This window comes from Muntiacus reevesi, chromosome 20 (assembly GCF_963930625.1).
Source record: "Muntiacus reevesi chromosome 20, mMunRee1.1, whole genome shotgun sequence".
NCBI lineage: Eukaryota > Metazoa > Chordata > Mammalia > Artiodactyla > Cervidae > Muntiacus > Muntiacus reevesi.
In genome coordinates, this window is record NC_089268.1 from 14,642,283 (window position 1) to 14,670,269 (window position 27,987).

A 27,987-nucleotide genomic window follows, 5' to 3' on the forward strand; every position below is an offset into this window, starting at 1 on the left:
TGCCTCTTTAAAAATGTAAGATTTTAAAGCTGAATGCCCTCTTTTTATAAAAATCTGCCCAGAACCCATACCTAGTATTGGCACAGTCTTTTTTTTTTAAGGGGGAAATTTTATTGTAATTTATACCTAAATAAAGCTGTTGAAAAAGAAGCCATGGTACAAAAGTAAATATACTGTTACCATTCAATTTAGCAATCATGTTCCTCAGTATTTACCCAGATGAGCTGAAAACTTTTATCTACACGAAAGCCTGCTCACAGGGGTTTTTATAGCAGCTTTATTCATAATTTCCAAAACGTGGAAGCAACCAAGATGCCTTTCAGTATGTGAGTGATTAAATAAACAATGGTACATCCGGACCATAGAATATTATTGTCCCCCACACACAAAAACATAATATACGTATAAAATAGATAGCTAGCGAGAATGTACTGTGTGGCACAGGGAACTCTGTTCAGTATCTGTGATTACCTAAATGGGAAGAAATCCAAGGAAGAGGGGATGTGTGTATATGTGTGGCTGAATCACTTTGCTTACAGCAGAAACTAACAGCATTGTAAAGCAACTACAGTCCAATTAAAAAAAAAAACATAATATGCACTTAAATGCATATTACTCAGTGAAGGAAGTATTAGCACAACCTTGATGTCAACCCAACAGTCTCTGAAAAGGGGCTTGTGTGGTTGGTGGCATTTAGACGCACTCACGAGATGGGAAACTTACATTGCTTTTCTTCTTTGCTCTTCTCCATGGAAACGGGAAGACAACTTGCAATTTACAGCTTTAGGTTGACTACTGCCATAGTCTTGATTTGTATGTTTAGAGCCAATCAATTATTACTTCTTTGAAAAAAATTCAATTTAGAAGTATATACTAACTCAGAAAGAAAGTACGTATTTTCTTCCAGAGCTTACAGGCAGTAATACTATTTTCCAGTTGATGAGTGCAACAGGATTCCTGTGGAGTCTTCAGCAGTTCCCCAAGGACACAATAAATGAAGAGACTGTTGAGTTACTGCAGCCGTATTTTAACATGGATGATTACACTTTTGAAAGTGCCAAAAAAGTCTGTGGGAATGTGGCTGGTCTGCTGTCTTGGACACTTGCTATGGCAACATTTTATGGTGTCAACAGAGAAGTGTTGCCTCTGAAGGTAAAAATTTCCCTCCTTCTCCCAGTAAATCAGTGTTTAATAAAATCAGTCATCAGCATCACTGCCATTAAAAAGCAAAGCATAATTTAGACTAATAAAGGTAGGTTTCTCCATTACCAGATTTTTCTTTTTCTCTGTATGCCCTGTCACAGCCTCTCATTCTTTTTTATAATTGTTGCATGCTTCTTAGCTTCACAGACAGGAAACCAAAATCAACTTGTTAACTTAAACAAGGCATGAATTTATTAGGAATAATAATTGAAGCTTCCCTGGTAGCTCAGCTGGTAAAGAATCCACCTGCAATGCAGGAGACCCCAGTTCGATTCCTGGGTCAGGAAGATCTTCTGAGAAGGGAAAGGCTACCCGCTCCAGTATTCTGGCCTGGAGAATTCCATGGACTGTAAATCCATGGGGTTGCAGAGTCAGACATGACTGAGCTATCATGAAAGAAATTTGGCCATATCTTTAAGTTTGGTGATTAGGTTTGGAGATTGAATGTGATTGCTGTATTCCAAACAAAATTTATGAAAATTAAGATCAGCACCTAGAAATATTTTAAATTTCAAAGACAGGAAGAGAAGCTTATAGACACCTAAGAAACAAAATTTAAAAGATGGCTTACAAAAGAAGAGAAATCAGGACATCAAAGTCTTGCCACAACCCTAAATACCAGAAAGTAACAGAAAAGCATATGCAGAGGAAATTACTGGCCTCTAAGAATTCAGTGTCTGACCAAACTGCCCTCAGTGTGAGCAAGTGAGTGACAGTTGCTCAGTCAGGTCCGACTCTTTGTGACCCCGTGTACTGTAGCCTGCCAGGCTCCTCTGTCCATGGAATTCTCCAGGCAAGAATACTGGAGTGGGTTGCCATTTCCTTATCCTCAATGTATGAGGGAACAAAAAGACATTCTTTTTTTTTTTTTGATGTGGACCATTTTTATAGTCTTTATTGAATTTGTTTCAGAATTGCTTCTGTTTTCTGTCTTGGTTTTTCAGCCCCAAGGCATGTGGAATCCTTGCTCTGTGGGATTTAAACCCACACCCACTGCATTGGAAGTCAAAGTCTTTATTACCAGGCCACCAGGGAAGTCCCCAAAAGATATTCTTAAGGATGCAATTTAAGTCTTAAGGGATAAACACATTCTATCTCACTCTCTCTCTCTTGCACACATACCATCTATACTGGGCCAGATTGTCCTTTATGTCTGAGAGAACAAAAATGCATTTTCAGGAGTGCAAAAGATTAACCAAATATACCACCCAGACACATAATACCCCCCACTCCCCGCCCCCAGCCCGTCCCATAAAGCTAGAAGTGTTGGAAGTGGTTGTTCTCTGGAATTGAAAGTGCTGAGCAAGTGGCCAGGGATTGCTGTTTTCATAATAAGCCTTATAGAAATGGCTGACTCTTTAAATTGTGCGCAGAGGTAACTTGAAGAAAAATAGAAAATAAAATAAAAATAAGAGTTTTAACAAAGAGAAATGATGAGCAAATATAGCAAATACACTCAAACTAACAGATACCAAGGAAGAAATATTACTGTAAGTGTAGAATTCAAGAAAAAAATAAAGCACTTATAAAAGCAGTTATTTTTATGGGTAAAAATTATGATCCACAGTGAGAATTAATTGTAATAATGCTTTATGAAATAAATAAAATAACATCAAATTACATAAGCAAAAGTCCATTAATAGTTTTTGTGGAGTTTTTTTTTTAATTCCTATAATTTGAGATTATGGCATATACTATCAATCCACGACAGGTCTGGTAGGCAGAAGGCCAACTTTAGAAAGGACCGTGCTTGGCTTAATGCTCTGCTATCACCCTCTTAAAGTCCTTAATAATTTTTAAACAAGGAGCTCTACAGTTTCATTTTGTGCTCTTATGTAGCCAGTCCTGAGTAGGCATAAATTAGTAATTATATAGAGATTTTATAATATGTTATTTTTAAGCTTGAATAACTACATTGGACTTTCTTCAATATGAATGAAGTATATGAAATTATTTCTAGTGTCCAGGAAATATTTACAAAAATTGATGATACTCAGTCCCAAAAGAAAACTTTGATTCAATCCCCAAAGACAAAAATTGCTGAAACATTCTCTGACTATAAGCAATAAAATTAAAACACTTAAAAAAAAAAAGCCAGTCAATTCTGTTTAGAAAATGATGACAAAAATCTAGTTATGAAAGCTTTTAAAATTTATTTATTTTTTGTTGAAGGATAATTGCTTTATAGAATTTTGTTGTTTTCTGTCAAACTTTGTGAGGTGGCCAAAATGCTACCTTCTTAACCCTTAAGTGAACCAAAGAACTAAACAGTAGGATATATATATATATATGTGTGTGTGTGTGTGTGTGTGTGCACAAACACATGTATACACACACACAGAGATTATTAAAAGTAGAAAGAGTTAATAAAAATAAGGTTAAAAATCAGAAAAAAAAGTAGCAAAATTAAAGAATTGGTGCTTTGTGATATACACATACATATAACAGCCAACTCATTAGAAAAGATCCCAATGCTGGGAAAGATTCAGGGCCGGAGGAGAAGGGGATAACAGAGGATGAAATGGTTGGATGGCATTACTGACTCAATGGACATGAGTTTGAGCAAGCTCCGGGAGGTAGGGAAGGACAGGGAAACCTGGCATGCTGCAGTCCTCGGGGTCGCAAAGAGTCAGACACGACTTAGCGACTGAACAACAGCTGTATATATATGATATGTATGAAAAACTAACCAGGGACTTCTCTGGTGATCCAGTAGTTAAGACTCTGCCTTCCAATGCAGGGAATGTGGATTCCACCCCTCATCAGGCAACTAAGATCCCACTTGCTGCACGGCAGCTAAGCCTGCGTGCCGCAACTAAGACCCAACGCTACCAAATAAATAGGTAAATAAATAAATACAAAAACTAATCAGCAAGAAAATACACAAAAATAATGCCTATAATGCATAAATCCATATAATTACAGATTGTAGATTTAAATAATTGAGGCAAAATTTACAGTTATTTGTAAATACATTAGAAAATCTAAGTGAAATGAAAATTTCCTGAGAAAAAGAGCGAATTTCAAAACCACAAGTATTGAGAAAGAAAATGAGAAAGTTATCAAGGAACTTCTACCCCAGAAAGCTCTAGAGCTATATTACTTTACTGATTAATTCCTTGAAATTTATAAGAAACAAGTAATTATCATGCCGTAGGACTGAGAGAAAGATGAAAAGCTACTGTTTTTTCATTACAGCCATTTATTTCACTTCAAAAATTCTTACCCCCAAAACAATACTAAACGTTTGCATACTTAATAGCATTTATAACAGTTTAAAATGGGGGGAGGGGGAAGAAATGTATATAAGTTCACAGAAGTTAAGGAAATTACAATATATACAAATCATGGGATATCACGCAGCCATGTAGCTAATGTTCATAAAGGCAGTGTTTAATGATGTAAGGAAATGATTATACTACTCTAAGTGAAAAAAAATCAAAATGGTAGTTATCCATTTGTTAACACAGTACTCATAGACTCTCTTCTGTGTAAAATCATGAGTGATTATTTTTCGCCTTCTCATACATTTCTGTGTTTTCCATATTGAACATTAATAATTAAAAGGAAAAAAAGGAACTTCAATGACATTTCTCTGCTTCCCCAGCTGAAGACAATGAAATAAACAATTTCCAAATATACCAAAAATTATATAGTCACTTATGTTATTATTTACCAATTACAAGCATGAAAGTTTCACAGCACCCCTCTACACCGATCGCATCTTCTTCCTTTTAAGGCTAACCTAGCCAAGCAGGAGGGCCGCTTGGCAGTTGCCAACGCTGAACTGGGCAAGGCCCAGGCACTGCTGGATGAGAAACAAGCTGAGCTGGATAAAGTGCAAGCCAAATTTGATGCAGCAATGAATGAAAAAATGGTGAGATTAAATATACAGAAATTGCTAATATGACATACTGAAATGGTACCTAAGTATGTGTTGTATTTAGGGATCAGGCATATGTTTACAATGAAAAACTACTGACCTGAATGCCCTTTCTCACTGGCCATGTCTACATTTTTTTGGACCTTCAACAGTCTACATTTTTTTTTTCTGTTTTTACTAATTGCTTTCTATAAGAAGAAGCTGTGATGTGATACACAGGAGTACTGACTTTGGAGTCAAAACACTGGCTCCACATTAGACACTTATGAATTGTGCAGTTGGAAGTGACTGACTTACTAACTTTACTGTCAAATGGGGATCCTAATAAGACGTCATGGTGCAGGTTGTAGCAGTGGTGATGTGGTAAACATTCAACAGTCAGCTTGGCTCTCTTTCTGGTGGTGGAATCTGGAAAAGATGAGCATAAATGGCACCTCGCAAAGGGAAAGAAAAGAAGGAAGAGCAGGTCATCAACTTTGGCCCTCAGGAGGCTGAAGGAGAAAATGTATTTGGTGTGTGCCACATCATTGCATCCTTCAACAAGGCTTTTGTCCGTGACACTGATCTTTCTGGCAAGGAAACGATCTGCCATGTAATTGATGGGATGAAGGTGAAGGCTGACCGAGATGAGTCCTCTCCATATGCTGCCATGTTGGCTGCCCAGGATGTAGCCCAGAGATGCAAGGGGCTGGGCATCATTGCTCTCCACATCAAACTCCGGGCCACAGGAGGAAATAGGACCAAGACTCCTGGACCAGGGGCCCAGTCAGTGCTCAGAGCCCTCACCCGCTCAGGGATCAGAAGTGGGTGGAGTCACCCTGTCCCCTCTGACAGCACCTGCAGGAAAGGATCAACTTGGGGGGGCAGGGGCCAAGGGGAGAAGAAAGCTTTGATTAGCAGTGTTTGCTTATTTCTGAGGTCTAGGTGCCTCCCCCAGGGTCAGGTCTAAGCTGTCAGTGTGACAGGATGAGGCAGGTGAGAGAGAAGATGAGCATGCCATTATACACTATTGCCAATGCAGATGCGATGAACTTAACCCAGGAGTATAGATAATACAAAAATACGGTCAACAATTAGAAATTGATGAATTTTGATTATTCATTACCTTTAATATAATGGGCTTAATTGTAAGTTTATATAATTTAGTTTTTAATAGTGGCTGTGTTTAATGCCAGCTCACAAATTTTCTGAAAAATGCTAACAGTTGACTCCTTTGAGCTGATACAAGCTGGCTGCAGCATACTAGTGTTGCGTAGATTTTTTTCTGGAGAAAAAAAATTCCTTTATAAACTGCAAAGAACTCAGAGTCATTATTAAATCCAGGACTTTAAAAGGTATATTTATTGTTTTGAAAATATTTAATAGAAATCCTACTTAAGCTATGTAATTTGGATTCTCCCTTTCAAAATGACTCCTTTTGAAATTTTGTAAGGTGGAATAACTGTATTATGAATGAACTATAAGAATTTAATACATAAAATTTTACTGACAGTGTATTTTTAGATTATATTTATTTTGCACATTGAGAAATTCCTCCAGGTATTTTTACATGTCAATATAATGGATGTTTGATTAAGCAGTTTAAAAAGTTCTCTGAGACATTCTCCTTTTATGAATGTAGGATTTGCTTAATGATGCTGACATGTGCCGGAAAAAGATGCAGGCAGCTTCCACCCTCATTGATGGACTGAGTGGAGAAAAAGTCCGATGGACTCAGCAAAGCAAAGAGTTCAGAGCTCAGATTAATAGGTATCAACTTTGGTCTTTGTTATAATTGCTCTCCTTCTTTGTCATCACCCCAAAGGCCACCTCTTGTGACATGGGGGAGCATAAAGTCAGATTCCTTGAAGTGCTTTTCTCCTCCATTTCCATGTCCACATGCTGGGATCCCACCATCTAAGAAAGTGCTTAGAGCTTGAGTCCCAGACTCTAAAATGGAGAGAAGAAAACTTGGTGAAACGTTTTTTAACTCAGTTTTTGTATAGGAGTGCTTCTGATATCATCTGGATTTGCCAGAACAATCTAGACACTGGTTCCAGTTCTACACCTTTCACCTCAAGGTTTTTCAAAGTGTAGACTGACAATTTGTTCTAGATGGAAGGGCATCTTGGGCTGGTGTCTTCTGAAAACTGAAGGAGAGGGAATGAGAGGGGATTAGGAGAATGGCAAAAGAAAAAAGAAAGAAGATGACAAAGAAGTAGTGGTTTAATCGAGACTGAATATGAATAGGACCAGGACATGTTTCTTCCTCATCTGCAAGTCAAGCTTCAGGACCTCTAGGCTTCAGGAAGGAGCCTCTTTCTTGCTCCTGGACTTACCTGAAATGAGGCCACTCTTACCCTGTTTGGGGCCTTTAGGCTCCTTTATCCTCTCCATGTCTTGTTGCCAAGTGTTAAGCAAGGAGCAGAGAAGAACTTCACCTAATAACAAAACTGCCCGATGGCCTTTCAGATTCCTTACTGGGAGAGTTTGAAACGTGTTGGTGATTCACTTTATTGTTTCTTAACAGGCTTGTAGGTGATATTCTGCTATGCACTGGATTCCTGTCCTACCTTGGTCCTTTCAATCAGATATTTAGGAACTATTTACTGAAAGAGCAATGGGAGATGGAGTTGAAAGCACGGAAGATTCCTTTCACTGAAAACCTGAATCTTATTTCAATGTTGGTGGATCCTCCAACAGTAAGTGTTACTTTCCTTATATCATTAGTTTAACTTCATTTTATTCACAAGAAATCAAGGTATGCCTGACTTACTCTTTTTGCATTTAATTGGAAAGATCATTTTCAAAATACTGAAGCATGACAAAAATTTTTTTCTTTGTGGTACAAAAGTTCTTTTGCATTTTAAGAAATCTTGCTTTCAAATTGGTCTCTCAGTCAGGTCCAACTCTTTGTGACTCCATGGACTGTGGCCCATCAGGTTCCTTTGTCCATGGGATTCTCCAGGCAAGAATACTGGAGGGGGTTGCCATTTCCTTCTCCAGAGGATCTTCCCAACCCAGGTTTCAAACCCATGTCTTCAATTGCACTGCTTTGAGTGATAAGATAATTTTTGAGCTACAGGCTTGCTAATATTGAGCTCTTTTAACCCTCCATTATTTACACCACTCTTATTGAATCTCATTCTCTTACAAACATTCTAGGAAGAGGTAGACATTGGCTAGGCTGTAAGTATTGGTATTATTAACTTTCTTTTGATTATTATCTTTTTAAATGTTTAACAGTGTAACACAATAGCACATTCTGGCATCACTGAGTGATAGCGTGCACTGCTAGACTAACCTTTCTTGCTAGAAATTTGATGCCATTGTCAATTTTCAGTCTATCTTACAAGACTTCTTGCAGTATTAAATGCTTTCCAAGCAATTTGTATTCACAAGGTGATTTTTGATTTGTAAATATGCTCCCCAGTTGCAGTTTCCTTAGGGAAGCCAAGCTATTAATTTCAAGTTATCTCTATTTAAAAGTCAAAAAGTTATCTTTTCCAATTCAAACAGTGTTCAGCTGGTCCCTACAGGGACTAGATAATGTATTGGAAACACACTGATTATGGCCTTCGGAGGAGCTAAGATAATTTAACGAAGGTGGAGGCTTCTCTGCATCTTGGGTGATTTTATTGACCATGTGGAGTCAGGCTTCCCAGGTGGCACAGTGGTAAAGAGTCCACCTGCCAATGCAGAAGTTGCAGGCTCTGTCCCTGGATCGGAATATCCCCTGGAGTAGGAAGTGGCAACCAACTCCAGTATTTTTGCATGGAAAATTCCATGGACAGCGGAGCCTGACAGGCTACAGTTCATGGGGTCATAAAGAGTTGGACATGACAGAGTGACTGAGCACAGAGCCTTCTTGATTTTGAAAGGAATATTTAGAAAAGTCATTGATGAGTTCCTGCCAATGTAATATTTCTTGTCCCCTAATTTCTCTGCCTCCAGCTGTGCAGTGCCCCTTCCCCCATGTGAGCAGAACCAGAGAGCAGGAAGGGGAAATTTCAGAGGCTGAACCCTTAGGGCTTGCCTACTCTTGACTTCTCAGAATATTCATTGTCTCTGCTAACTCCAGCCCATCTAGATCCCACCCAGTCTCCGGTTATTAGGAAAAGGATTTATTAGATGATAAATTTGTTTAACTTAGTGTTATTTGGTTCACATTTGTAAATTTGAGTTTTTTTACATGAATGTTGCATAGTCCTAATCTGAAAAATAAAGTCCAAATTTTAAAATTTTTGTGGCATTTTTCAGTTCAGTTCAGTTCAGTTGCTTAGTTGTGTCCAACTCTTTGCGACCCCATGAGTCACAGCACGCCAGGCCTCCCTGTCCATCACCAGCTCCCAGAGTTTATGCAAACTCATGTTCATTGAGTTGGTGATGCCATCCAGCCATCTCATCCTCTGTCGTCCCCTTCTCCTCCTGCCCCCAATCCCTCCCAGCATCAGGGTCTTTTCCAATGTGTCAGTTCTTCGAATCAGGTGGCCAAAGTATTGGAGTTTCAGCTTCAGCATCAGTCCTTCCAGTAAACATTCAGGACTGATCTCCTTTAGGATGGACTGGTTGGATCTCCTTGCAGTCCAAGGGCATTGTTAATTACTAACAAAAGCTTTGCGTGGCCACATCCATTTCCTGTTATGCAGATTGGAGAGTGGGGGCTGCAGGGCTTACCAGGAGATGACCTCTCAATTCAGAATGGCATCATTGTGACAAAGGCCACCAGATACCCACTCCTCATAGACCCACAGACTCAAGGCAAAACGTGGATTAAATCAAAGGAGAAAGAAAACGACTTGCAGGTATGTACCATTTGGTGGGTGGGAAAGTAATCTTGAAATCATGAAGTTTTCCCACAGTTCCAGTTGAATCTTTCAGTCATTAAATTGTCATCTCTATGATAGTTGTTTGCTAATTCACACCTTTGAGTTTTGTGACAGTGATTTGGGGCAAAGGCTCTGATTATTTGCTTTTTAAAAATATTTATTTATTTATTTAACTGCCCTGGGTGTTAGTTGTGACACGAGAGGTCTTTTTAGTTGCAGTAAAAAGCAGAGACATTACTTTGCCAACAAAGGTCCGTCTAGTCAAAGCTGTGGTTTTTCCAGTGGTCATGTATGGATTTGAGAGTTGGACTATAAAGAAAGCTGAGCGCCAAAGAATTGATGCTTTTGAACTGTGGTGTTGGAGAAGACTCTTGAGAGTCCCTTGGACTGCAAGGAGATCCAACCAGTCCATCCTAAAGGAGATTAGTCCTGGGTGTTCATTGGAAGGACTGATGCTGAAGCTGAAACTCCAATACTTTGGCCACCTGATGCGAAGAGCTGACTTATTGGAAAAGACCCTGATGCTGGGAAAGATTGAGGGCAGGAGGAGAAGGACACAACAGAGGATGAGATGGTTGGATGGCATCATCGACTCGATGGACATGGGTTTGGGTGGACTCTGGGAGTTGGTGATGGACAGGGAGGCCTGGCGTGCTGTGGTTCATGGGGTCGCAAAGAGTCGGACATGACTGAGCGAGTGAAATGAACTGAACTGAACTGATGTGAACTCTTGGTTGCATCGTGTGAGATCTAGTTACCTGAACAGGAATCGAACCCCGGCCCCCTGCTTTGGGAGCAGGGAGTCTTGGCCAGTGGACCACCAGGGAAGTCTTGGCCCTGATTATTTTCTCTCTTTTGTGATCTTTCTTGATCTCCCTTTCTTTCTCTCTGTCCATTTCCCTGGCTGTATTGCTTTTGCTCATATAGGATGAGGCTTTTATTCTGGGCCCTGAGATTGTGCTTACAGGAAAATGACAAGCACAGGACTTGTGATTCCTCAGTTTAAAGTCACTTGCTCCAGCCTAACTCAGGTACTTGCTCATACTCTGGAGTTCAGCATTGGAGTTAGAGTCTACCAAGGTGTTAATCTTAAGGTAGAGGTAGACATGGGCAGGATTTCAACATTCCTGGCTCCTTTGAGGATCCTGTGACATTGATATTTAAATTCAATATTACAATATGAACTATTCTTTGTTTCCTTGATGTTGTTCCAAGTTCCAAGCCTTATGGACCCAAAGTTTTGCTTGTAGTATGTCTATTATACTAACCAGAATGTTTCCTCCACCCAACTGCCCACTTTACTTATATCCAAGATGAAAGTCTTGAGCATTATTCAGAGTCCACATCCAATACTACCTTTCACCAGACTTGCCTGAATCCACAGCTTCATATAGCCTGTCCTGATGCCTCACACACCTTGTGTTTCTATTGTGGACTAGAAGTATGCTTTAAATTACTGTTCTTTGCATATTTGTCTTTTATCTCTACTATATTATAAACTGGACTTCCTTGGTAGCTCAACTGGTAAAGAATCCACCTGCAATGCAGGAGATCCCAGTTTGATTCCTGGGTCAGAAAGATCCACTGGAGAAGGGATAGTCTACCCACTCCAGTATTCTTGGGTTTCCCTGGTGGCTCAGCTGGTAAAGAATTCACCTGCAATGCAGGAGACCTGGGTTTGATCCCTGGGTTGAGAAGATCCCCTGGAGAAGGGAACAACTAACCCCCTCCAGTATTCTGACCTGGAGAATTTCAGGGACTACAGTCCATGGGGTTGCAAAGAGTCGGACATGACTGAGTGACTTTCACTTATACTATAAACTTGGGCAAACTCCCAGAGATGGTGAGTTACAGGGAGGCCTGGTGTTCTGCAGTCCATGGGGCCATGAAGAGTTGGATATGACTGGGCAACTGAACAACAACAACAACTCCATAAACTTCTTGTTAGATTTATGGTTTTATGCCATCTTTATATTTTGTGCATTTATTGAATTAAATGAATTAAAGTGTGTAATAATTACAGAAAAAATAAAACCAACCCAGAAAAAATCATGTGGTCATCTTGATAAATGCAGAAAAAGTAGTTGGTAAAATCAAAACTTCTAGCAAACTGAGATTAGGAGGAAGAGTTAGTCACTCAGTTATGTCCAACTTTTTGTGACCCCATGGACAGGAGCCCACCAGGCTCCTCTGTTCATGGAATTCTCCAGGCCAGAATACTGGAGTGGGTAGCCATTTCCTTCTCCAGGGGATCTTCCAGATCAAACCTGGGTCTCCTGTGTTGCAGGCAGATTCTTTACCATCTGAGCCCCCAGGGAAGCCCAAGATTAAGAGGACCCTTCCTTAATCAGATAGAGTATTTACAAAAAGCCTACAAGAAACACCACATTTAGTGGTGAAATAGTGAAAGATTTCCTTCTGAGATCAACACTTTGCAGTCATGGAGACATTGCCTATTGCTCTGGAGCACCCTCAAGATTCTCTCACCTTATTAAGACTCCAATCTGTGTTGACTTAGAAAACTCAGAAAAATCCTGGCAAAGATCAGAGAGTATAAGTGGAGGGGAAGAGTTAAGGAAAGTGGGGTTGATGGGAATGTAGCTTCTGAGGAGCTGTATACACAGAAGTGCATGCTGGCGTGTACCGGAGTGTTCCTTCTCCTGAACTCAGTGCCCTGGACCCAGCTCAGCTGTAACTTGTTCCTTGCTCCGGTCCTCACTCCTCTTGCCTCCCCTGGCTGTCAATCTCCCTGCTCATCTTAGTCTTATTTTTTCTGATTGTGGCTTTATTTCTCCATTTAATTCATTGATAGTCTTCAGCCATGTCCTTCCTGATGCAGCCTCATCCCAAGAAAACTTCCTGAGGAAGTAAGAGAAATATATCAGAGATATTTCTTATTTTAAAAACCATCAACTGCTGGGATGTATATAAATTGAACTGCATCTTTTTTACTCAGACAGCATAGTATTTTTCTGAGTATGTGGATAAGCACATGCAAAAACACACATAAATGAAAAGAAAATGAAACAAAACCATCATTTCTGTGCTCGGTAAGGAAGGCAAAATGAAAAATGGAACACTTTATAAATGAAAAACAAAACATATTTGGCATGTCCAGGGCTGCATTTCACCTTGGCAGCTTTGTCAAGGTCATCTTCAAAGCCATCTCCAGCACCTATAGCTCTGACTTCTGAATAAAGAATGTATTTGCTTAATTCCCCTGTGAAGAATTCACTGAGTAAAGACCTAGTTCCAGAGTGTCTGTGCGGGTGATACAGGCTTTCATGGTGGCCGCCACACAGTATTCCTCCATGAGAAAAATCGAGTGACTCCAACCCGAAACTATGACTCCAAGATATTACTTCAAGTTTACAAAAATATTAAAGGTGGTTAAAAGGTGATTTAACAAATCAACAATTTGAAAATTATTTCTTTAATTGGTATATTAGTCAGGGTTTTACAGAGAAACAGAACCGAAAGGATATCCAGGTACAGATACATAGAAAGAGACTTATTATGAAGGGGCGGCTCATGGAATTATGAAGGTTGAGAAGTCCCCGATCTGCTGTCTATAGGCTGGAGCCCCAGGAAAGCTGGTGGTGTCATTCCAGTCCAAACTCTGAAGGCCTGAGAACCATGGGAGCCAGTGGGGTCAGTCCCAGTCCCAGTCTGAAGTCCCCAGGGTCAGGAGCTGATGTCCAAGGGCAGGAGAAGATGGATGTCCTAACCTATGCAGAGAACAAATTGGCACTTCCTCCAGCTTTCTGTTCTGTTCAGGTTCTTAATGGATTGGACAATGCCCACCTACATGGGCCATAATCTTTATTCAGATTGTCGACTCAAATGCTAATCTCTTCCAGAAACAACCTCACAAACACACCTTGAAATAATGCGTGCCAGCTATCTGGGCATTCCTTAGTCCAGTCAAGTTGACACATAAAATTAACCATCACACTTGGGAAAGACATCTCAAAAACAGAGTTTGCTTCTTGGGGGACTAGAGCAGGACAATTACATTCAGTCTTCTTGGGACCTTATTTCATCTTATTTAGATAAGCTAGTTAAAGCTCTTTGTTTGGATTCATTTACCTTATCAACTCATAGTAAGGTCTTGCACAGCACATCATTTATATAAATAAAGCTATCCATCTAGGGGAAAAAGTTCTATCGTGTGCAAGATTTTCTGTTTTTAGTTATTTCTGTTTTGATCAAAACAAGACAAAGATAGACTTATTTTTCAATTCCACACCTTTTTTCATTGCAAATGAGAGATAATATTTTTAAATTTCACCCTCCTAATCACCTGATGTCTCAGTAGATCTTCCTTTTTCATTTTTTTTTTAGTTTTAATTGTTTTCTTCTGTTTATTTGGCTGCTTGTGACATGAAGGATCTTTTTTTAAAATTTATTTTAATTAGAAGCTGATTACTTTACAATGTTGTGGTGGTTTTTGCCATACACTGACATGAATCAGCCGTGGGTGTACATGTGTCCCACCATCCTGAACCCCACTCCTACCTTCCTCCCAACCCCATACATCTGGGTTGTCCCAGAGCACCAACTTTGATGCCCTACTTCAAGCATTGAACCTGCACTGGTCATATATTTTACATATGGTAATATACATGTTTCAGTGCTATTCTTTCATATTGTCCCACCCTGGCCTTCTCCCACAGAGTCCAAAAGTCTGTTCTTTCCATCTGTGTCTCTTTTGCTGTCTTGCATATAGGGTTGTCATTACTGTCTATCTAAATTCTTAGTTCTTAGTCCATGAATAGAATCCGTGCCCCTGCTGTGGAAGTCCAGTGTCTTAACCACTGGACCACCAGGGAAGTCCTCTCCTGTATCTTAAGATCAGCACCCTCAGTAGCATAAAGGCAATAGTTGAATTCAGAGAATAGAGGATAAGAAGGTGGAGAGTTGAGGACTGAACCTTTGGGAATCCTCACACTTAGGCAGAGGGAGAGATCAGTGGAGAAGTAAAGAGTTCCAAGTCAGTTGACTAAGGCAAAAATCAACTAGCCCAGTTGGTGTGTTTTAACTAATAACGAACATTGATCTAAAAATGGAGAACCCCACCAGACATTCAAAATCCTAATTTATTTTAATGTAAGAATATTTTTAAAAAGTATAGTCTTTTAGGTTGATTTTATGCAAAATACCATATTCTTATGTTATGCTACTGTTAGAGACAGAATATATGGATGAACCTTAGGTTGATTCAGTATGTCATCTCTGACATCCCTATGCTTTTTAAAAAATCACTTATTCATCTCATAGTTGTCCTGAGAAGATAAGTGAGTATCACAAAAATGCAAGTTAGTTTGCTTTCTTTGAATGATTGTAGCTATGTAAGTTTAAAGGGTTAATCCTTGATTACCTCTCTTCCACCTGCCAGAGCAGAGCTTTGACTTTCAACTAAGGAATGACATTTGCCTCTCTTTCATTCGGAGAGACCCCCCACTACACACCCAGGGCTTCCACAAAGTCATGACCCCCCAAGTTTTGAAAATTATGTTCTGTTTGTTACTTTTATATTTATAATTAAGGCTTCCTGTACAGTCCTTAGAATTCTTAGTCCCTTGCCCAAATATCTCTGGTTTCTATTCAGGAACAGTCACATTCTTTGTAACACTTCTGCAGCAACAAACTCTTTATTTTTAGGTAACCTCTCTGAACCATAAATATTTCCGCACACACCTGGAGGACAGTCTTTCCTTGGGCCGACCCCTTCTTATTGAAGACATCCGTGAAGAGCTGGATCCAGCCCTGGATAATGTATTAGAAAAGAATTTTATTAAATCAGGCACCACTTTCAAGGTGAGCTTTGAAAAAAGAAAAGAGCAATGGTGACATCTACTTATCTTTTTGAGCACAGCAGCGAAGGCAGTTTTCTTCAGGTGGTAGTATGCTGAAAGAATTATTTCCAAACTCATATTCAGTGTTTTCCTTAAAATATTATATATATATATATATATATATACATATATATATATATATATATATACATGTATATATATACAGCGGGGAGAACAGTATCTTGCTAACAATAGCCATTTATCTGAAACTAAACAAGATATGAAGGAAAGGTGTCTGGTGATTATTATTATTATTGTTACACACAAAATGTGTATATTTTAGCAGCTCTGAGAAAAGTAGTTTCCAAACCATGTATACTGTACAGTAAAACCTGTGTTTCCTCACTGAATAAAATGGCATTTTTAATGAAGTCTAGGGACATTGATTTTATTTCTCTATTAACTTTCAATTCAAACTCACAAACTTTGCTGGAAGCAGTAGAATATTGTTTTTGATGACTGGTGATAACATGAATTGTTTTCAATACAAGTGTTTCTTTTTTAATAGGTTTCGTTCTTTACTTTTAGTTTTCTTTGGTTTTACTGAATGACAGCATTTCTGATCGAGAATTTTTTGCTCTGAATAACTTAATTTCATGAATATCAGTGAATAAGAATGCCAATTTTCTTGTTAAATAAAGAGATTTATTTAGAGGAATGTTCTTCATAATGTGAATTCTTTCCTATGCCATATTTAATATGCCAAAGGAAGTTTTAGTACGTCCATTCCTGAAAGGGCTTTTAAAAGACCCAGATTCTTACCTGCAATGTGAAGGCCGTGATGCCTGAGAATTAGTGCCTTAGTGATGTGGTTTTCACTCACATGCAAGATTAATATTAATTAAAAATTTAAGTCATTTGAAATTTTAGAATATTCACCTGAATTTTAGATAGCAAACCCAGTTGTTTTTGATACACTGAAAATTGTTATGTTTAAGATAAGTTATGTTTATAAGATATGTTATGTTTAAGATATGTTATGTTTATCTTTCTGAGGAAAAAAATGCCAAAGTTTCATTAACCTTTTCTCTTGTCAAATGTACTTGAGATATGACTGTGAAATGCAAAAAGAAATAGCACTTCTTATAAACACAACAAATTTCTGTAGTAGGAAATTTCCTCAGGTGGAGAAAAGCAGTCAAATCTTAGACAAGTCTGAGTTTTCCTTTATTCCAGGGGCCCCCAACCTCTGGGATCTAATGCCTGATGATCTGAGGAGGAGCCAATGTGATAATAATGGAAATAAAGTGCACAATAAATGTAACGTGCCTCAGTCATTCTGAAACCACCCCCCTCCCCCAGTACATGGAGAAACTGTCCTTCACGAAACCAGTCCCTGGTACCAAAAAAGGTTGGGGACCACTGCTTTATTCAACATTCGTTTTGGATAAATTTTTCATTTAATTTTCTTGGTGTCATGGCTAAAATCATCTTCAGGCAGGAAGAGAATTTAAACCACAAGTTTAAATTATTCTAAGAGAATATGATTTATCATATAAGTTCAGTGATTAAAATTTTACAACTGGTTTTTGTAATTCATTCAAGTTTCACTGCATTGACCTTTGGTAAATTCCCTCCTAAATTGAACCCAAATTCCTTGTCTGCCCTTTAAGCTGTATGTAATTTAATATTTGAATTGATGTAGGTGAAAGTTGGCGATAAGGAATGTGATGTCATGGATACATTTAAACTTTATATTACGACAAAGTTACCAAACCCTGCCTTTACCCCTGAGATCAATGCTAAAACGTCAGTCATTGATTTCACTGTTACCATGAAAGGACTTGAGAACCAGTTACTGAGGAGGGTAATTCTAACAGAGAAACAGGTAATAATTCCTCAAGGTAAAGAACTTCTACTTATAATAAATTATAATAATGTTTTAATGTATTAGGAAATTGTTGAATATATGGAAAGGAAAAGATGAAGCAAATCACATTTACCTATGCTAGCATAAATATTTGTTTTGTAGTCTCAAGTCTTATTGAGAAATCATGCAACTCACCTCTTTTCTGATCCCTGAAAGGACATGTGCACACACACACCACTCTCTACTTCTGACTTTAAGGCTTTGGGTATATTGACTTTCATATCTACAGCCCTATAGATGAATAATCTTGAGTTTCACCTGAAAAATTCAATGAAATGATGATCCTGAAGAAAAAGAAATTGCTCTGGATGAGTATTAGTAGTAGTTTTAACTATTACACTGCAATAGTAATTGATATACTTGGCTATAGTTGATACTACCACACTCTAATAATCTAATGATGTAGGGAGCCTTACTTTTATTTTAATTAAATAAAATTTATACTGAAGCAGAGAAATTAAGTATAATTGACAGTTCTAATAAAACAAAGAGCAACTTAAAGCTGGAAAATTTTAAGGGCCTGATAAACTAAGTTTTAAGATAAAGCTCAGAAAACCTTAAATGTTATAAATAAGATATAATTTTATATATTTTGCTTAAATATAACTAATTTTAAGGGCTTCCTAGGTGCCTGCCAATGCAGGAGACATAAGAGACATGGGTTTGATCCCTGGATCGGGAAGATCCCCAGGATGAGGAAATGGCAACCTACACCAGTATTCTTGTCTGGAGAATCCCATGGACAGAGGAGCCGGGTGGGCTATGGTCCGTGGGGTTGGACACGCAAAGAGTTGGACACGACTGAAAGACACTTAGCACATAGCATAGCACAACTAATTTTAGTATTAAGAATTCAAGGAGAAGGCCAGGTTAGAAATAGTAATGGGAGGGCGAGAAAAAGAATGGTGGAAAAGAAGAGACGTGAACAGATGGCAACAGATACAAAAGGAAAGATTCAAAAAGGGAAAGATACTGACACCAAGAAAACAGAGGGCTCAGTAAAATGAGAAGTAAAATCCCACCTGGTTAATAAGAAATGGCCGACTTGGGGCAAGCCCTTGAAAGACAGCCAGTGTCGTGGGGTGAAAGGGGCCAGTCCCAGTTTCCACTCTCATTAGCTGTGTGATCTTAGTTTCCAAAAAAACAGCCCAGGGTTTATGCAATCCAGAAATGGAACTCTCTCACTTCTAGAGTCTGGCAGAGAGCATAGGCCCCTCATTTCACTGCCTCTATCACCTCTTAAGGCCAGGCTGATTCATATCAATGTATGGCAAAAACCACTACAATGTTATAAAGTAATTAGCTTCCAACTAATATAAATAAATGAAAACAAACAAACAAACAAACAAAAGGCCACATGGTCTCAACTATTGAAAATCAGTCCTTCCTTCTTGGTCTACCTGGTGCTGTTGGTCTGTTCTGAGATGTTGCCTCATTGGTTTAGATCCCCAATGCAAGCTTCGCTAACTTCTTAAGGCAGGCCATACTGCTGTCTAGGGTACACTCCTCATCCCCGGAGCACCCTACACCCACTCCTCTAGGGTTGAGCTTCCTCTTCAAGAGAGGTGCTTAGGTACTTATACCAACCTTGCTGGAAAAAACACTTAGTCTGCAATGTTCAGAGGGTTTTTTTTTTTTTTTCCTATACGAATAAGAATTCTTAAAATTACACTTTGAAAACAATTTTTCAAACTTCCAGAAAAGTTACAAGACTGGTCCATGGACTCTCATGACTGTGATGTTTAACCTTCCTAACAATCCTGCTCTTATACCCCCATCTTTACAGATGAGCAAATGGAGACCAGGGAGAATAAGGTCTTAACCCATAAGAGCACATGGACTTCCCACCCTGCCAAGCCTCGTAGACAAGCTCTACTTACAGGTCATGCTGTAAACTCACAAGTGTCCACTGTACCACAGTGCTTGTTTTTCCATATCACACTGAAAAGGATGCTAACAAGATTACATCTTGTCCACATATTCCTATACTGCCACCCAGGGGGTGACTGCTTTAATGCAGACTATTCATTATTTATTCCCCTTGGGCTTCCCTTGTGGCTCAGATGATAAAGAATCCACCTGCAATGTGGGAGACCTGGGTTTGATCCCTGGGTTGGGAAGATTCCCCAGAGAAGGGAATGGCTACCCACTCCAGTATTCTTGTCTGAAAAATCCCATGGGTGAGGAACCTGGTGGGCTACAGTCCATGGGGTCACAAAGAGTCAGACACAGCTGAGTGACTCACACTTCACTTCACTGCCCGTACAGCCATGATCTTACCACTAACCCATCAAATACTCCCAAACCACTAGTACAATGACAGTAAACACTAGCATGGGAGTTAGAGGACAAGGGTATTAGGCCTGTCTCTGCTAACAACTGTGCTCAGTTGCTTAGTCGTGTCTGACTCTTTGCTGCATTTTGAAAAATAAATGAGTAGGAGGGAGTATCCCTTGTGGTCTAGTGGTTAAGAATCCACCGGCCAATGCAGAGGGCATGGGTTCGACCACTGTTCTGGGAAGATTCCCACATGCCAAGTGACAACTAAGCCCGTGTACCACAAAAACCTGTGCACTGCAGCTAGCGAGCCAGCACTCTGGGGCCTGGAGCCGCACCTGAAGCGTGTGCGCCCTGGAGCCCATGCTCTACAATGAGAGAAGCTGCCGGAAAGAGAAGCCCGCACACGCAACAAAGAGGAGCCCCCTCTTTCCACAACTAGAGAAAGCCCACCCACAGCAACAAAAACCCAGGGCAACCAAAAGTAAACAAATACATCTCTTTAAAAAAATGAATTTAGGGGGACACATTCCTGCCCTCTAGATGCTCAGAATCTAGTTAGAGGGATATAGCCTACACATAAGTTATGATGCAAGCCATAGTAGATGTACCGATGAATGCCATGCTGTGGGTTTTCATTGACAAATTGATTTAGGAAGAATTTCTGAAAGTTTTTTGAGAAACTTTCTCAAATAAGTAGTTTAAAAACACATTTTAAATGCAGTTCTAAGTACAGTGTGGTTCCGTGTGAGATCAAAAAAGAATGCTGTGAAGAATGCTTTTGAGACAATTTAATTTACTCTATATTTAGCATGAGTATTGTAGTCATGTTACATTTTCTGAATTTGAAAATTGCACTATGGTTGTATAAGAGAGTGTCCTGTTTCCTAGGAGATATGTTTCAGTTTTTAAAGGTGAAGGATGATGACACATGCACACAGTTCAGCAGTAATAATAAGTATTATAAAGAGAAATAATGGTAAAGCCAAATGTTATTTGATGAATCTAGGTGAAAGGTGTATGAGAGTTCATGGTACCAGTCATGTAACTTTTCTGAAAGTTTGAAAAAAATTTTTTCAAAGTATAATTTTAAGAATGCATCACTTATGTAGGAAAAAAATATACCCTCCGAATATCTAATTTAGCCCTTCTGGTAGAAGGAGATGCAAAACAATGGAAAGTGGATTTATATTGGCAACTGACTATGTCACGTCAAGTACCTGGTGTTCCTGTAGTCAGGTCCTAACTCAGAAGCTCCGATCAACTTAAGTATTTTATTCATTTCTTGGTTTTAATGCCTCTTTGTTTCTGTCCCTTCTGACTGCAAATATAGTTAGCATTTCTCACTGAGGGCGGTATGTTGGGAACAGGGCCAAGAGAATGGGACACTCTAATTTAAATAAAGGTAGTGGTGGAAAAAGCCTGGACAGAATTATTTTAGCAGAGTTATCCCATGCATACCAATGTACAAGCTATGGAAACTTAATGCTAGTGGGCATAATTTTTTTTTAATGGTCGAGAGAAACAAAAATACAGATTTGACTAACGATAGTGTCGTTTCAGTGGTATTTTTGTTTAAACTTTTAAGAATGAATAATAAACACTAGTAAGTTGGATTTGCCATAATAACTGGTAATTACAGTTCTGATGATATTTTTTGTTTGTTTTTTTTAAATAACAGGAGTTAGAGTCTGAGAGGGTTAAACTTTTGGAGGATGTGACTTTTAATAAGCGGAAGATGAAAGAACTTGAAGATAACCTCCTCTACAAATTAAGTGCTACAAAAGGTATTGTGTTATTAAGAAATAATCACATAATGGATTGTGGATAGATTTCTTGTACCCTCTTTTCAATACCCTCATGATTATAGATGTCAGGAAACAGTTGAGTTGTCAATGCAAAAACAAGCGAGGCAATTTCCATCTAGATATTACAGAGAGACTGCGGGGAATCTGATTTTTAAATTAGCAACCGGCATCTGAGCATTTGATAATAACACAGTTTTCTTGATATAATTGCTCTCTCCTGAGGAAAATAAGGGCTCCCAATACAGCTAGGTAACTCATAATAGGCTAATTTGCTTGCCCGAAGGAAACTAACGTGCTCGATCTTTTTTTGTGTGTTTTTAGATCAATTCTTTCATTTGGTCTTGAAATGCTGTGGCCACAACGGGTTTTGATGTGTGTAGTCTTGTCAGAGACACTTGAGCAGCCAGCGCTCAGTCACTCTTGACTTGACTGGACCTCCCACGTAGAAGCTGGGATAGTTCACCGCCGGCCAGTCAGGTCATCGTCCCAACCCCTGATTTGGGGAGATACTGTAATAGGCAAAATACAGCAACCTAAATTCTATTGTTCATTAGCAAACTAATAATAAATACTTCAACTCAATGCACGTGAGTTTGAGCAAACTCTGGGAGATAGTGAAGGACAGGGAAGCCCCGTGTGCTGCAGTTCACGGAGTCACAAAGAGTCGGACGAGACTTAGCGACTGAACAACAACAACAAATGAATGCTTTCCAGAAGCACCTTAACTCCTGGATATATATATTTTTTTAAAAAAAGGAAAACTTAACCTCCCAGAAGTACATTAAGTGTCACTTTCACAACAGCCTCTAGCGCTTTAAGGTGGCTTCATGGCAAAGGTCTTTCATCTGCCTTAATTGCATTACTTGTGCTGATAAAGTTGCCTGTCTCTTGGTTTGTGACTTGTGCCAGCCATTTGGATGGATACCTCTGGGCATTGTAAATATTACCAGCAAGGACTGACTGAGGGTTCCTCCCCTGATCCAGCCAAGAGCGTACTGGATCAAGACCTCTTTCCTGTGAGGTTAGTCATGATTCGGATTTCTCTCGCAGACCTAACATGCCCATGAGAGCATCTCAGCCCCTTCCAGTAGCATCCACCAGCTCCCAGGTGGGCCAGAGCGTCTCTCTCTGAAGGTATCCTGACTGTTAGCTCAGCACATCCAGAACATCTTTCTGTATCTTAAAACTGAGTTTATTGTCATAGACATGTTTATGTCTCTTAAGAAGGGTAAAACTAAAAACTAAAATCAACATTTTTCTTCCTGGTCAGACACTTCCACTATCTCCTAACTTATTAGAGACATAGAACAACCAGAGTTCTCAGTGTCAAGGACTGTTGGACTAAAGCAGGAGTAGAAAGTGTACAATTCACCTGTAAGCTGGTGGGTAATGTTTGGGTCAGTCTGCGCTGTGAGACAAATGGGATGGAAAAGCCCATAATGCCATGAGGGGACCCATCAAGATGATAAATGAGGCAGCAGCGCCGTCACATAAGGAACAGCTGAAACCACTGGGATGGAGGGAGACATGAGTTTTCTTTAGACATTTGAAGAACAGACATGTGGGCTATCTTGAGAACTGCCTTTTGCACATTTTCAGGCAGAACTGGATAACCCCTAGGTCGGAATGTTTAGAACGGATTGAAGCCTCGGATAGATAGCTGGACTAGAAGCCTTTCTACGTCTCAAGATTCACCCTTGCACCCTGTGGGCTTTGAAGAAGTCAAGTTGAAAACTAACGGGATGATTAGAGAAGTGATGCATCTCGCTTTGCGAATTTCCCATCTTGCATTCCCCGGCTTTCCTCTTTGGTTTTCAGGTTCCTTGGTAGATGATGAATCTCTCATTGGTGTCCTCCGCACCACCAAGCTAACAGCCGCTGAAGTCAGTGAAAAACTACACGTAGCTGCAGAAACGGAGGTCAAGATTAACACTGCCCAGGAGGAGTTCCGGCCCGCAGCCACCCGTGGCAGTATCCTCTACTTCCTCATCACAGAGATGAGCATGGTCAACATCATGTACCAGACCTCGCTGGCCCAGTTCTTGAAATTATTTGACCAGTCCATGGCCAGGTGGGGCCTCACTACCTAACTACCTCCCCCCGCAAATTTTGTGTGTATTGCTACTCTCTTAGAAATAGATTTTTACCTCTTTGATTTTTAAAACATATTGCAGGTCTGAGAAGTCTCCACTGCCTCAAAAGAGAATTACAAATATTATTGAATATCTGACCTACGAGGTTTTTACATATTCTGTCAGAGGCTTGTACGAGAACCACAAGTTCCTCTTTGTACTCCTCATGACCTTAAAGATCGATCTTCAGAGAGGAACTGTGAAGCACAGAGAGTTTCAGGCTCTCATTAAAGGTGAAGGGCTTGGGATGTGGATGTACTATGTAATGGAGATTGCTTTTGATATGCTGTTTGATGTCCTGTAGACCCATTCTTATAATACACAGAGGAATTACGTTCTATTGGAAGTGAAGTTCATTTTTTCCCCCCTGATTTCTATTCATTTTGCTCTGGTTACTCAAGATGACTTATTTCAGGTCTGTGTTAACTCTGCGATTTTTAGTTATGTCATTAAATTAAGTTTGAGCTTTGTTGCTTAGGATTAGGACATTCAAATGCCAAAAGGGGAAATAGTGATTCGGGGGGTGAGCTTTCTACTGCAAGAGAGCAATTCCTTAAGCAAAGGATTATAATGATGTTTATAGAGTGTAAATTTAAAAAGAAAGCACACTTGTATTTCATATTTAAAGTGAATCCTATACATTGTTTATCTCCACGTTAAAAGTATGATTAAGGAGAGAAAAGAGTGGTATTTTCATTCAATTCAGTTAAACAAAGTATTCTGTCTAAAAGAAGGGAGTGATTGCATGTGGTTAGTGAGATCATAAAAAGCTCCTTGGAAAATTTGCCTTTGCAGGTTAAGCTGTGGAGTTTTCCAGGTTATCTGATACATGGGAAAATGCTCCTATCTTTTCTTTTCTTTCTTTTTCTTTTTTTTTTTTTTTTTTTTGCTCTTTGGTAAGTCGTTTAGTAAATAATTTTCTGGCTGCCCTTCTCCCCCCAAAGAAGAAAGTGGCATTTGTGATCCTTTTATTGTTCTTTAGGAAGGTGACTCTGGCAGAGAAGTGTAGGATTAATGAAGTTCAAGGGAGTCTGTTAAAATTTTCCCAACCACAAGAAATGCATTCCCATCCTAGGGTAAAGACAATGGGAATATAAAGAGAGACAGATAGGAGAGATCATGAAAGTAAAATGGCAGAGGACTTGGTGTAAGAGCCAAGAGCGGGTCAGAAATTAGCCTGAGAGTTCTGGTCTGTGCAGAGATTTCTGGTCACGATGGTTGAAAGAGAGCGAGTTTGAGAAGTGTCAGAGTGGGGACCTAGTTTTAGTCAGGAGAGGCCAGGTTTTGTGGTCATAAAAACAATCCCTGAATTTCAACACAGCAGAAGTGTACCTCTCCTTTACTGTCCATATCTGACTTGCTTGTCATGGTCACCCAGGAATCCAAATTGCTTTCCATAATCACTATGGAAAAGGGACATGATAGGGCAAATTGTGTGCTGGCTCTTAAAGGTCACACAAGTCACATGCTCATATTTCATTAGCTATCGGAGGACTCATGACCTCATCTAAATTCAGAGAGGGCAGGGAAGTGCCTTCTGCCCTGAGCTACATCCAGCATGGACGCTGCATCACAGAGTCCATGGTGGAAGGTAGTGGATAGATGGATAAGCCCGAGGTTTGGCAGCAGGAGTGTGGACATGGAAATGCAGAGAGGGCTGGTGCACAGCTGTGGGGCCTGGGGTTCCAATCAAGAAGTTGCAGGGCAGGGGAACTTTGTAGCTAGTGACAAAGTACCAATCTCTGTGGACAACAGCCTAATGCCCCCAGGTGGGATTTGTCATGGCTCGGAGGATCCCAGGCTGTGACTGAGACAGATGAAGACCGGGGGAGAGGTGGGGTGGGGATGGGGGGGGGCTGTAGATCTGAAGCATTTCCCTATCAAGACACAAACCCATCCCACTCTACCTCTCCCCGGCCAGCACAACCAGCCAAGCCACGGCCATTCCCCGAAAGAGACTAGATTCTTCGAGAGAAGGTCTTTAAATCAGAGGAGACCGAGAAAGAGCGAGACTTGGGGTGGGAATTTGTGAGGGGGATTTGATTTGTCACAGAAAAAATAAAGGAGGCTACACCTCTGAGCTGTGGCTAGAACACATCTGTGATCCCATTTCATAAAACGGGAGAGTCAGAGAGAACCAGACTCTGTAGCGTCAGGAGAGTCAGTGAGAGGAATTTGAGTTTAATTTACTTGGCAATAGGGAGTCATGGAATGTTTTATGAGCAGGGAAGTGCATGAACAGAGCCGTGCTGCAGAAGATTAATTTGGAATTTTTATGGTAGGTGGATTGTCAGAAGTACAGTCAGCACAGCACACAGGGAGAGTTTTTAAAAAATCAAAACTGGTTTAATCTACCGTTTGTAGCAATTTTAAACTGGCTTACAGTTTGACCAAATTATTTTTTAAAAGATGGTAGAACTTTGTTTTTAATGCCTTTTTTTTTTAACAAAGTTAACAAACATAACCCTTAGATCATTGATATCTTCTTTCATTTTGAACTCAGTACTTAAGGGGGAAAGAAAACAGACTTATTTATCAGAGCAGAAATGTTTGATTTCCCAAGAGTGACCATCCTTTTGTATTAATTCCTACTTGTTTTCTGCAATATCTGGAAGGTCCCTTTGACTTTCTTCTTCAACTGAGAATGACAGAATACTTTGAAAAATGGAACAGCTACCAGGGGCAATCCTGCACTGTTGAGTAATTGATACACCTTTTCCCCCTGCCTGGTTATTTTAGAAAGACATCATCTTTCTTTTGTTGTAAACCACAGACAAAAAGACACCTTAGGGGGTCTTCTCTGGCCTTCCAGGTTGGATTGGACCCAAGCCTTCCAAAACAGAGAGTTAATGTCAAAATAACAGCTCCTGATTATATAGCTTTTACTTTGGGCCACAAGGGTTGTTAGCTTTCTACATACATTAATTTATTTAATCTTCACAGCAATCAATCTGATGGATTCTATTATTATACACATTTGACAGAAGAGGGTACTGGGAGAAATTGAGTTCTTTGTCCAAGTTTATGTAGCCTGTAAGTGGCAGAGCCAGGATATTTGGGGGGAACAGGACAGGCTGTGATTGTTTGGGCTAGTTTAGGTGCATGGTATGTTGAAAACACCTATGTAACTGTTCTCTCGATGTCTTTGAGGTTTATGATGACATGAAATCATTGTGTATGTGTGTGTTGGGGGGATACAACCAAGAAGAAAAGGGACATGTCTTATTTCCATGTTAGAGCACTGCGTGCATACATGCTAAGTTGCTCAGTCATGTCCGACTCTTTGTGACCCTGTGGACTGTAGCTCACCAGGCTCCTCTGTCCATGGGATTCTCCAGGCAAGAATACTGGAGTGGGTTGCCATGCCCTCCTCCAGGGAATCTGCCCAACCCAGGGATCAAACCCTCATCTCTTATGTCTCCTGCATTAGCAAGCCGGTTCTTTACAACTAGCCCCAACTGGGAAGCCCGCGTGAGAAGAGTAAATCCCTAAAATCTGCAGGTGACTTTCTCTAGGGCTTGCTTCTCCTATGGTAAACTCAGCGTTAGCAGAAATGGTGCTGGGGTAAGGCTTCCTCTTTCACCTAGTCCCTGTGGGGATGGAGGCGTCGTCGGAAGATTTCCAGGTTCCGGAGGCGGTGTGGTACTCAGAGCCCCTGACCCCACGGCGGAGGGAATGGACTTACAGGAAGGTCCTCCAGGTCGTCCACCTTCTCAGGAAGATGCCGGAGGGGAGAGCAGAGACCTGTGATTCCCTCCACCCGCCACCTCCCCTGTTTCTGTCCCCAAGTTAATAAGTGAAATGGGATTTGATGAGTTCTTTAAGAGGATTATAGGATTTAAAAGTTCAAGAACCACTATTTCCTATACATCTGAATTAAACAACAGAGGTGGAGTAATTATGATAAAACATTAATAAAGACATTCAATAGAGGACTTTTCAATAGAAACTGAAAATATAGTCATACCTCTTGGTGAATGTGCTCATTTAACTGGTGATTTGCTTTCAAAATGGGCTTCCCTGGTGGCTCAGATGGTGAAGAATCCACCTGCAATGCAGGAGACCGGGGTTCAATCCCTGGTTGGGAAGATCCCCTGGAGAGGGAATGGCTATCCACTCCAGTATTCTGGCCTGGAGAATTCCATGGA

General features: G+C 40.0%; 2 protein-coding genes across 2 annotated transcripts in view; both read left to right on the forward strand.

Moving 5' to 3' along the window:
* Positions 1 to 27,987, forward strand: part of DNAH8 (dynein axonemal heavy chain 8) — a 315,169-nt gene that overhangs the window by 195,570 nt on the left and 91,612 nt on the right. Inside the window, exons 66-75 of the mRNA XM_065912223.1 lie at positions 937 to 1,152; positions 4,943 to 5,080; positions 6,708 to 6,835; positions 7,596 to 7,767; positions 9,715 to 9,870; positions 15,559 to 15,714; positions 17,398 to 17,580; positions 21,581 to 21,686; positions 23,526 to 23,778; positions 23,882 to 24,072. Of these exons, the coding sequence (XP_065768295.1) occupies positions 937 to 1,152; positions 4,943 to 5,080; positions 6,708 to 6,835; positions 7,596 to 7,767; positions 9,715 to 9,870; positions 15,559 to 15,714; positions 17,398 to 17,580; positions 21,581 to 21,686; positions 23,526 to 23,778; positions 23,882 to 24,072 (1,699 nt within the window). The remainder of the gene's footprint in view (positions 1 to 936; positions 1,153 to 4,942; positions 5,081 to 6,707; positions 6,836 to 7,595; positions 7,768 to 9,714; positions 9,871 to 15,558; positions 15,715 to 17,397; positions 17,581 to 21,580; positions 21,687 to 23,525; positions 23,779 to 23,881; positions 24,073 to 27,987) is intronic.
* On the forward strand, positions 5,514 to 6,035 carry LOC136151806 (small ribosomal subunit protein uS11-like). Its single transcript, XM_065913230.1, has one exon. The coding sequence runs from the start codon at positions 5,514 to 5,516 to the stop codon at positions 6,033 to 6,035; it is 522 nt and encodes a 173-aa protein (XP_065769302.1).